Source organism: Micropterus salmoides, unplaced genomic scaffold (genome assembly GCF_014851395.1).
Source record: "Micropterus salmoides isolate LMB-PRFRI ecotype aquatic unplaced genomic scaffold, ASM1485139v1 Ms_hic_scaffold_12, whole genome shotgun sequence".
Lineage (NCBI taxonomy): Eukaryota > Metazoa > Chordata > Actinopteri > Centrarchiformes > Centrarchidae > Micropterus > Micropterus salmoides.
In genome coordinates, this window is record NW_024040263.1 from 21,825,179 (window position 1) to 21,837,208 (window position 12,030).

A 12,030-nucleotide genomic window follows, 5' to 3' on the forward strand; every position below is an offset into this window, starting at 1 on the left:
AGTTAAAGATGTTTAGCTTCATAGAGCAGATAAGGAAGCTGGAGGAGAGAGTCACCTGATGCAAAAGTCTTGCTGTTATCTAGTCATTGATGAATTACCTACTACATGTTATTTGTAAGGATTACACCTATTGCCTGCTCTTCCAGTGTGGTTGGCTACTAAGATCTGTGTACTTCTTCAGACTACTTGTAATATTGCATCTGTAATTTTTCATTAATACGCAAGAAAATGGCAGTTAACAGCTTCCTTTATGAGTGAATTTAGGGCTGAGAAATTCATGTCAGGTCAAAGAGTTTAACATGTAGGTAGTATTGTGTGTTAAAACACACATACGCACACAAACAGTCTTGGATTATTTAAGTGATTTAATGAACAAACAAGGTGCAATACATGGTACATCTCACACACCAGTATTCCCCAGATATAAAAATAAACACTCTAAACACCAGTTTTGAAGTTACACGACTGGTATTTGTTTTTGCACTGTACTCAAGTCTTGATACCTTCAATAATGACATCTTTGTGTAATTTAAAAGGGTAAAAAAATCAAACAAACAAACAAACAAAAAAGGTCAAACACAGCATAGAAACAGCAGCTAGTTAGGGAGGCAATATTGCATTTAACCAACATGCTCCCCTTTATTTTATTTTTTATACCCCTTTATAAAGCTGACACAAACCAGTCATCTCTGTACAAACACTGCTTTCTAGAAAACACAAAAAGGACTGGCAGTAAAATCAAGGAAAATACTGTACAACATGGAATGGCAGAAACAGAGGTGTGGCACTTTAAGGATTACCTTATGCAAATATTTATATTGAAGAAAATTATCAACTTCAGTTTCAATCATAAGTGCAGTCAAATGTGTTTGCTTTTTTAACCCCACCTCATTTCAGAAATGTACATTCTTTTGACTTGTTTTTTTTTGGGGGGGGTTGTACCCAACTATTTTGAAAAATATGCAAGTAAAAAAGTAGCTTTATCCTCTTCAGGAAATCTGGCACATAAAAAGGGCTCCTCAGTAGCTTTCAAGTTTGACAACACCACCATCTCCCTCGCTGACAAATCTCTTCCGGCCCCTGACAAAAGACAGAACAAATTAACAAACCGTAATAACACATTTCCCTTCAGACATGAGTGTAAGGTGTGTGTGTAAGAAAACCAGTAGCGTGCCCTTACCGACAGGGACAAAGATCTCTTAACTTTACATCGATGATTCCCATAGTGAAGCTCTTATCAACAAACTGCTCCAGGATGAAGTATGCACGCGGGACATCAATGTTGATTTCAGCAATGTCCAAATAAACTCTTTCATAGCCCTATAAAGGGGGGGGAAAAAGACACACTGTATATAAAAACAGCATATTTTATAAGGCTTGCAAGCAAATAAGCTGGTGCCCTATTGAAACTATGTGTGCAGTGCATAACTGAAACACCAGGTGGCCCCATACCCTTCTCATTTGGTCCACAGTGCTGACTGAGGACACAGAGAGCGACTTCAGTAGCTGCAGAACCATTTTGAATGTTTTCTGTCCTTTGGACTCCAACACCATCACTATCGCCTGAGGGAAACATCAGACACTTCAGCCTTCTATTAATACTCAAAACCTTTGCTACAGTCTACTAGAAGCACTTATTGCAGTACATAAGATCCAGTTATTTTAGTTACAACTAAGAGGTCTTTACACTCCTCAATAGGAGGTACAAATAAAAATATACAGACTTTAAATCAAGACAAAATGTTTGTAATTAGATGATTATCATCTGCTGGCACAATACCGTTCAGTAAAGATCAATTAATATTTCTTTCTCAGTTTGAGGAGTTTTTTCCACCAGTTCGGCTTCTGATAGACCTGCTTTTGTGATGATTTAAAGGAAAGCCTGGGCTGTTCTGCTTCAAGTGGAAGAAAAAAGGTTTACCTCATAGACAAACTCGTGGTGGAAATGGGGAACCTCCAGATCCTTCAGGCATCTCTCAGCCTCCTTGCAGTCTCCAGACAGGATGTACTCTTTCAGCAGCAGGTTCATCTGACAGGACAGAGAATAGTAAATGACAATTTTTTATATGCGGCATTTTTTTTCCAGATACAAGGAGTTACAGAGATACAGAAATCAAGGATCATTTATTTGTCTACTACACTGCTGCACAATGAAATTGGAAAACAGAATAAAACTAAAACAATATATACAGTCATTTAAATACACAAGTATAATTGTGCAAAACCAGCATCACAGAAAGCTTCAATTCATTTATCTATGATGGAGTGCGGAGGATGAGTTGGAGTAGACAAGTCTCACTTAGCAGTAATTGTTTTCACTTAGTTTCTCCACTCATTAAATTAGGTTATTCCATTGTCATACGTCTGTATATCAACACAGTAAAAACATGTTTATATAGTAACATTCAGGTTTTCCTGGTCTGACAGAAAATTGTAACAATTGAAGAAAATGCTTCTACTGAATTTTGGTCAGAAAAGGTAAAATGAACCACAACAAAGACTAACAGACTACTGTACTGCCGGTGTCTTCTGAAGTCTGCTTTGTGTAATTTACCTCTTTGATGAGCTGCTTGACAGGTCTCTGGCCCCCGCCTGTCCCCCATTGGTTTTCAATGCGTAGGCCACCCATACTCATCTTCAGCAGCACCGTCGCCCGGTCTAGTGCTGCCCTGGAAAATCAAAAAATAGCCAAGGTTTGTGGGACAAAGTAGTCATACTGCAACACTAACTTTCATCCCTACATTCATTACGGGCTCTTCTCCCCAAGACAGAGAACCCTTTTACCAAGGGTCGCTTGAATAACCTTTGTTAATCATCTTTAATACATTTCTATTCTCGTTTACATGCATGAACACAAACTTCAGAAAGTTCAGATTCTCCTCTCCCTCTCTCACCTTCCTGACCACTCCGTTTGCCATAATTAATGATAGGACTTCTGTATAGGGCTGCAACTAATGATTATTTTGTAGTCAACTAATCTGTTAATTATTTATTCGATCAGTCGCTAGTCTCAACATGTTTGTGACCCCCTAACCCTAATTAAACCATTTAACTAATTAATATCTTTCAAGTGAATTACTGATCTCAAACACACAGACTAACTTGCTAACGTTACCATTAAGTGAATAAGGTTTACTATTCAGAATGAACACCAGTATCAACCCTGGGGGGAAACCAGAGAAGAAGACAAGACAGTATAGGCTACTCCTATAAGTCACTGATTTACTATTGTCCTTAACGTGTTTGCTAACCCAACTAAAAGAGCATTGTCTTAGCCAGCATCATCCCTGAGACCTCAAAACCAAGAATGCAAAGAACTATGGAGAGGCTGCTCCAAGATAACAGCCAGGCTTTATCACCCAAAACAATAAGCTCATAATCTGATTTATTGCCAAGTAGGTTTTAGCTTAAAACTTTTAACTTAAACAAAGATTTTTGCTTTGGAACTATAGAATATAAAAGCAAATTAAAAGTAAGTACTATAATCACAACTGTGCACTAATAATCTAATGTCTATTTACAATAATAACGCAACAGTCCCCTTTCATACTATTTCTGTAGTTTGTTTTTATAAAGTGCCTACAAGTGGAGAATGTTCTGTACATCACGAGCCAGATGTGTCTTGTACTTTAAACCATTTCTCAGATTGTAAAGACAGAATAACAGCGGTACGAACATTGAAACTATCTTGCAGATGTGGCCTTTTCTCTGTCTCTGCTGCTCTGTTGTTGCAGCTGCTGCAGTGGTCTATGTAACTGGGACTCTGTAGGCGTGACTGGCACAGCTAACCTCGCAGGCACTTGTGGAGCTTCGCAACCCCAAAAACGTTGGAGCACATTTTCGATTCGCCATCAAGTTTCGTAAAACTGCCAATATTCAAGTTCTACACAGTTGATTTCTTGGCTCAAAACTTCAATAAACCGTTCTGCTTTTAGCCTCTTTCTCAATTGCTTTCCGCTTCGAGTGCATGTTTTTTCTTCGTAGTCTTACAGTCAAGCAGTCATGGCAGACAGTGGAAGCGATACTGCCCCCTAGCATTCCATGTAGGACATGGCAGTTAGAAAAATAACAACCAGAAATGATTTTAATAAGAAGATCGCTATCTCTGTAATGACGCGTCGACAGCTTTTTATAATTACATCGACTAATTGCTGCAGCCCTACTTCTGTATGATTTTATGGCTGAACACTCGTTTCATATTTAGCGGTCACTATAATCTCACTTGCAAAACTTAAAGCCCTGACATAATCTCTGAAGATTTACATAACAGCATAAAACAGGAAACTAAAAATCACATACCTTGCGTATTCACAGTCAACTCTGCCTTTGTAGCCCTCGATGTAGCTCCTGGACAATATTTGGTCACTAACAGCACGTGCAATGAATTGGCCCACCAACTGGAAAATAAACACAAGTGTAAACAAACCAAATGTTTTTCTGTGTATGCATTATAAAGCAGTCCTCCCTTGTTTAATGTAAGGAAGTCAAAAAGGTGACAGATGTAGTTTGTAACCAGCCGTAAAAGGCCTCGTGTTTACAAATGACTGACATTCAAAACATTGCTTTTTTCCCCTGCAAGGACATTTCAAGAATGCCGTGAAGAATGATGATTTGATTGTTTAGAAAGGACGCTGTCATTTGTATGGTTCACTATTTTAATTTTTTTTAAATCTGGGAATTCATTTGGATTTTTTATATAAAAAAAAACAAAAAAACCCAAACATATTTAGGCCCCACAAAAACACTGACATGTGACTGACAGCAGCCTCAGAGACACTTGTACATGTGTGTTTGTTTACAGTAGTGTGCGCACATGATTTAAGGAAACGAAAGAGCTGCTGGCTTTGCTCTTCTGGCCTCCACAAAGCCTGCGCTCATCAATGATCATTGTTTCTGTTTCAGAGGCAGCTCTGTCTCATCTGACCCGTGGCTCTGACTAGACTGGCAGCCACATGAGGGGGGGGGGGGGGGGGAGTGTGTGTGTGTGAAACTGAGAAAAGAGAGGGGTGAAAGGAATAGAGTGAAAGGAGGGGGTTTGGGGGCAGGACAACCAATAACCCTTTGAGCGTCCTTAGCTGAGTTTGCATTTTGCGAGTGCAGACAGACAAAGGCCAGAGATCTCATGTCTGTGCAGGGTGAAAAGGAAAGAGCTCAAATACACACACTAGCTCTCTCTCTCACTCACACTCACATCCCCTGTGCTCAACCACAGACTATGTAAAAACATACCACCCCAACGGAAGCATACACGAGGCTGATGAGTCTCAACATTAAAATACCCTAAAATATAAATAAGAAGAAAGAAATATGACATGGATTTAATGTAGCTCAAGGGGCCTTGCTGTTTGAATTAAATATGGAAATTTGTCTACCAGAGCAACTGACCTCTAACAATCATACTTTGGATTTTTAAGTGAATACTCATCCTGATTTCACTACAATTTTAAGGTAATTTTAAGATTTACATACAGCACTATGACATCCAATGACTACTTGAGCTACAGGTGTACACACACGTATCTCAGAAGACTCACCTGTGGGGCCCCTGGTGTATCCAGGGCCAGATCAGGTAGCTCTCGGAGAAGTTTGTCGAAGGAGTTTTCCATGTCGCCACGGGACAGAACAGGCCCACACAGGTCAGCCAGCAGCCTGGAGGTGAGCTCCCGGTGGCTGGATTTGGCCTCCAGGGCCAGCGACACAGCCAGCGAGGGCACCTCGCTCCGCATGGGTCCCAGGTTCAGTCCCGCGAGCAGCTCCTGCACGTGGAGAGAGACGTTAACTTGGTACAAGCTTTATGGTTGGGTTCAAGTCTTGTTATCTTTATAGCACTTTGCAAAGGATAGAATTCTAGGTAAATTTCAGCTTCTGTTGCGCAGTGCGTTTCCTGCACACTTACCGCTACTTCATTAGTGTCTCCATGTTCAAAGTACTCTTGCACTATGGGAGTTACCGTCTTCTCAAAATTCCCCTCATCCAGAGGGGGAACCACAGTCTCATACACACAGTTTTCCTGTCAAAACACATTTACAGTAAATGACTCACTTCTACAGTTTTTGGTATTAGTATATATATATATATATATATTTGGCATTTGTTATTTTATCCAGCGTACAAAATAACAATGGGAATAAAAATTTACAATATGGTGCAATCTAGTACAGCAATGTCACAAACTACACCACCACAAATGACCATATAAATACAAAATCTCAAGAAAAAAAAATACACATTATAAGCTTAACATAAGAACAGTTTAATGCAGGGCTGTGAGTTGGATTGCACTAAAGTGATCATGCTATTCTAAACACTTCATGTATAATGAACATCTACAATACCAACACCACAGTCAGTACCTGAGCTTCGTCATAGTTGGGGTCTTTCTCATCTACCTCCTCCTGTTCATAAACTTCACCGGACCGGCCCCACACACCTTTCCCTCCAGCCCCACCTGCAGACAAAAATGACAATGTTAGACATGATATCTGACAACATCACTCATGTTAAAGAAATATACTAAAAAAGCAAGGCCAGTGTTGTTTTCAAAAAGATTTCACGGTACACAGCTTCAAACCCTTTTCAACACATACATAATAAGAAGATGGGGGTGGTGAGGGGTTACAGAGCATGGTGTCATGTGTCAAAACATTGAGACACAGAAACAGAAAGGTGATGCTGATCTATAGTAGGTAACATTAGTGTACAAAAGACTAAACCTATTCTAACTTTGTTTAATATCCATTACAGCTGCAACTCATGATTATTTGCGTAGTCGACTAATTTGTTAATTACTTATTCAATTACTCATCTGGTCACGATTATTTTTGTCACCCCCTAACCCAAATTAAACCATTTAACTAATTAATATCTTTCAAGTGAATTACTGATCTCAAACACACAGACTAACTTGCTAACGTTACCATTAAGTGAATAAGGTTTACTATTCAGAATGAACACCAGTATCAACCCTGGGGGGAAAACAGGGAAGACGACAAGACAGTATAGGCTACTCCTATAAGTCACTGATTTACTATTGCCCTTAACGTGTTTGCTAACCCAACTAAAAAGAGCATTCTCTTTGTCAGCATCATCCCTGAGACCTCAAAACCAAGAATGCAAAGAACTATGGAGAGGCTGCTCCAAGATAACAGCCAGGCTTTATCACCCAAAACAATAAGCTCATAATCTGATTTATTGCGGGGGTTTAACTTTAAACCAGGGTGCGAACTGCGGGGGAGCTTAGCTCCTCTTAATAAGACATCGGCTCCCCTAAAAGTATGATCTGTGATATTTTGGGGGGTCTCTAAAATATTGACAGCATGCTTTATTGCCATTCATTTCTGTATTTCTCTATCATCATGGATCCATGCGTAAAATCAGGAGCATCAGACTTCATCCAGCCAGAGGGAATGATCACCGACCGTCAGCAGCAGCTGTCCCTGGCCCTGTACACTCCACCGCCCCACTCCCTCTCCGGTACGGGTTGTGTCGCTAGTAAGAACGACGCGCTGTGAACGGTTCGTGATCGTTCCCTCTGGCTGGATGAATATTACGCGTGATCCATGCACTGCTGCAGCTGGGGTTTCCCCACAGCGTCACGCAACTTTCTAAATTCTTCCCTTTCACGGAGAAAAGAAAGGTCAGGTCGAAAACACAGCCGCAGCTGTTGTGTGAAGCGTAATTGTAGCAGCTACCTATAATTATAATTAGTAGTAGTAGTAGTAGTAGTATAAGACAAACATGCCTGATACTTTCACAGTCAGCCCCAGGCCTACATGCTTACAGCTATTAATGATTCAGCAGTAAGATTACCCCCCCCCCGGAACAAAAAAAGAAAAGAGCTCCCCGAAAGCTATGGTATTGTTCACACACTGCTTAAAACTTTTAACTTTTTAACAAAGATTTTTGGTTTGGAACAATAGAAAATAAAAGCACATTAAAAGCAAGTACTATAACCACAACTGTGCACTAACTATGTAATGTCTATTTAGAAAAATAAAGCAACAGCCCCCTTTCCAGGCAGTGAGATAGTGATCGGGTCGAGTCAACTGGTGACGTCACCACAGCGGCACTTCAGGTGAGAGGTCACATTGTGCTTCTTTCCTTGTGCTTGCTAGTTGGTGGGTCGAGATATTACTACAGTAACACGTTGTACTAAAAGTTGTGTATCAAACACAGAAATAAGTTTAAGTAATTTTATGGGCAGTTAAATGCCATTACAGAGCGTTTACTGTTGCGAGAGCTCAGAGTGGTAGTTACTAGATACAACTGTAGTGCTGTGAGTGTGTACATCGCTCTGTAGCAACCAAAGAACGCTTTCTCTCTAGTTATATGGCATACATCATATCGGATACGTTTAGTTTCTGTAGTGAGGCTACTCTGCATACAGATCCTTTCAGATGAATTAATTGCAGACTGCATGCTAGGCTGAAAAGAGGAGCATTAACTACCGGTGTGGTGTTTATATTTGCTCCCATTTGAAGTTGTATATTTAGACCATATATTCCTGTCCACTACAATCATGCTGAACCATCCTCCAATTTCATCTGAGAAATCCAGATTGTTTTTAAAATACATGGTAATTTCATTAAAGTCTCACTGATTCGTTTTTTAAGTGTAGGTAAATAGCAGTAAAGCAAAGTAAAAGGCATTATGACAGAAGGTAACCTAGTAAGCCTTTAACTTTACATTCAGTCTGCAGGCAGGTGCTCGGTGTTTTACTTACAACCACACAATAGATGAAATGGTGATGCTCCATTTCCTGTATCTCTGCACCAAAAAACCCAGAGCCATTCTCTCCCTGACTTCCTTATCTCACACAGCACATCTCTCGGCTGTAGTCGGTAACATGGGCTAGACTTCAGAATGGTCTTGTCCAGTGGTCCAAATATGTAATGCTATAGTTATAGTGTAATATAATATTACTAATGTTAAATGGATCATTACATGTGTATGTAATCTGCACCAATTCCCAGCCCTGTTGTATAAACCCTCTGCTTGGGGAGGTGACTTTGCATGTGTTACACAAACAAACATCATCTAGGTCTGAGGTCAGCAATAACAGTTTAAGAAGCCCAACACAAAGCAGCTTGTGTGACATGCTTTGAAACCTCTGTTAGCCCCACCCAGTATGTGGCATATGACATGCCACTATATTTAGCATAGCCCACATTGTTTGTGACAGTTCAGCGTTGAAACACTGTATACACTGGTTTGCTCTCGCATACAATTCTGCACATCCACGGCATTTTTCTTTCAAAACTGCAATGCATGAACTTTTAATGCAGGTTAGCTCAAATAACAGGGCTCCACTGGTGTGGCAGTTGTTGTGTAACCAGAAAAACAGACAGACTGTGTGCCAAGAGAAACTACATTTGTTCCAGTTCCACCGCCCATGTGAAGAGCACAGTAACTACAGTCTGCTGCGACTTATAAGTAGGCATCGCATGCTTACATCACTGAATGAGGACCTGCAGTGAGAGGCAGCTGGGCTATCAGAAGATGTTGCCACTTGACACACTAAATTCTTTTCTACTTATGTTTGTGATGTCAGTGATACTTGTAAAATACAGATAGGTTCAAGGAGAAGGCAGGCTTCTTTGGGTTGATATATAAAAACTGGAAAAGGACAGTAAACCATTATGCAACCTGTTAAGCTGAATGCCTAATGCATAATCAGTAGGGTCACACACAATAAGAAAATTTAGCTATCACTGTGTCCTGACACCCAAGATCATCTCATTTCAGCAACACAAAACAGACAACAGGTCAAACATATGCTCCATAAACCTTATGAAAGTAACTTTATACTGAACTTCCCTTAAAATTACAGATGACTGTCTCAGTTCAAAAGGTGACATACTCACATCACAGACCATGCACTTGATACAATATCACTAGTACACTATACGCAAATGTTGCTAGGATTATTAATGAGCTTATAATGGTAATTTCCAGAAAAGCTTTGCTGAGTAGATGGCAAGAAATGAAAAGGGTGCTTTAAAACCTAGCCATTTATGTACGTGCCAATTGGTTTACGACTCCTGGATGGACCCCCGCCCCAGGGGACGATGCAGTTATGAAGGTCCCTTGTAGCACTGGGTACTGAAATACCAGTGGTTCTTTAACTTGCCTGCGTTAATGACCAGCAAATAGTTAACCAAATCTCATGATAACAATTTCACAGTCACATTTATTAAAAAAACAAACAAAAAAAACTGGACTGACTTATTACTTTTTTAAAATGTCAAGTCTTCTCACCTTTCTTTGGCAGACCTCTGCCCTTTCCCAATCGGGACTTTCTGTCCAGCAGCTTGCTCTTGGGGCTGGTGGGTGCCGCAGAGGTCCCCTTAACCACATCCCCATTATCGCTGAGAGAGTCCCCCCTCCCAGAGTCCCTGGAGGAGTTTTTTCTCAGCCTCCGCTTGGCCTTCGCCTTGAGGCGTGCTTCATGGATGCTGTTGCTAGACGAGGTCAACCAGTTGCCATTGATCTCATTGTTGATGTTTTTGTTGGAGATGCCCAATCTTCCAGTGTCTTCGTCTCCAGATAAAAAGGAGTCACTCAGGTCCTCAGCCTCTGTTGGATTACAAGGATAAATGGGGAGTTAATGCTGAAGTTGGCTGACTATAAGAAAGTAGCTTTTATATGCAGAACAGATCAGGGAGCTGATACATATATTTTTCTTTGTGTAAATAAAATAAACTCAGGAAAAGACGCTTTATTTAAGACTGAATTACACTATAATTGATAAAAAAATGTTTTATCTGCAGTCCCCCACCAAATGGAGGGCAAGCAGCAGAATAAAGTCAGTAAACCTGCAGGCAGTGCAAGAAAAGTACGCAATCAACCACTTCCGCATGAAAAAGTCCCAGTGCCCTGCATCAGACACAGCTGATGAAGCATTTAAATCGTTGACTGTCTCACACCTACCGACGGGGTTTGCGTTCAGCCAGGCCTCGCAGTCAGTTGCCATGTTCTAAAATAGAAAAGAGATTGTGCAGCAGAACAGCGTGCGAATTTCAAATGATACCTGCAATGTTGAAGAGGAAACACAAGTGTTATATGCAGACACGCGTTAATAACATGCCCAGAGATGCTGCTAACTCAACAGCCTCCCCTCCCCCTATTCATTCAAAGTCGCACTGTTGATAAACAACGGCTAACGCTACGTTAGCTTCAATGTTCACTGTCAACGGAGAGCTGCGTCAAAAGGACCAAACTACAGAGTGCCTAACTGCACGTAGGGGACGATTACAACTGTCACACATAGTCTAACTGTGCAGTTTAAGTTACAGTTTGCTAAGCCCTCCTTACATCGCTGACTCGCCATGTAACGTTATCTGTTGTTGAAGCCCAAGAGACAAGAAAATCTCAAATCTAACTGCACAGAGTCCGCTAGCTTGATGTACATCTCTTAGCTAACATCTACAAAATTGTTTAACCCTTCCCAACACTGACATGTAAACTATTCACGTCTATCTCCCTTGTTCTGTCGATTAAATAACTCACAATAAAATCACTGACCGTCTGTTGTGTCCAAGCTTCAAACTCCGACAGACACTAACGTTGTTGTTTTTGTTTTATATCTACCCAGCAACGCAGACGCGTCGATCCGTTTTTCCTTCCCCTGATTGGCTGGAGGTTTGTGGGGGTTTAAAGGAAAGAACCAATGAAAATACAACACGGGATTCTCTGTTCTCGCACGTTCTGTGGAGTGAGTCTACCAAAGTGCTGCCCCCCATCTGTGAGACTGCAGAACAGCTCTTTATAGTTTCCCTGTTTATCTCATCAGCTACAACACTTCATTAATGATTATGATATTGATGACTGTTTTTATTTTTTTAAATATGAGGTATTTCTTCATTAAATATGTACTGATTTGGATATCACACATTTTCCAGCACATTGGTAAGAGTCAGGCAGATGGTGTTATTGTGATAATTTACCAAATGGCCAGACATTTATTTTATTGTTTTAAAAAAAATTATTCATGGATTTTTTATAAATATACCAGTTGTATGTGTGATGGAG

At 40.5% G+C, this 12,030-nt stretch overlaps 1 protein-coding gene across 1 annotated transcript; it reads right to left on the reverse strand.

Annotated features, from left to right (window-relative positions):
- Positions 1–347: 347 nt before the first annotated feature.
- On the reverse strand, positions 348–11,625 carry LOC119899412 (programmed cell death protein 4-like). Its single transcript, XM_038713957.1, has 12 exons — positions 11,524–11,625; positions 10,930–11,029; positions 10,258–10,575; positions 6,354–6,448; positions 5,897–6,010; positions 5,535–5,756; positions 4,300–4,397; positions 2,555–2,669; positions 1,922–2,029; positions 1,453–1,563; positions 1,181–1,320; positions 348–1,080 (listed from the first exon to the last, which is right to left on the reverse strand). The coding sequence occupies exons 2-12, from the start codon at positions 10,970–10,972 to the stop codon at positions 1,020–1,022; spliced, it is 1,425 nt and encodes a 474-aa protein (XP_038569885.1). The 5' UTR covers positions 10,973–11,029; positions 11,524–11,625; the 3' UTR covers positions 348–1,019.
- Positions 11,626–12,030: the final 405 nt, after the last annotated feature.

Bases quoted from the DNA above. Each gene is read 5' to 3' on its own strand.
- LOC119899412 (XM_038713957.1), bottom strand. From the start codon at position 10,972: ATGGCAACTGACTGCGAGGCCTGGCTGAACGCAAACCCCGTCG. The intron at 4,398-5,534 runs GTGAGTCTTCTG...TTTATTTTCCAG, and splicing joins ATACACCAGGGGCCCCACAG to TTGGTGGGCCAATTCATTGC. The intron at 1,564-1,921 runs GTAAACCTTTTT...TGTTTCCCTCAG, and splicing joins ACCACGAGTTTGTCTATGAG to GCGATAGTGATGGTGTTGGA.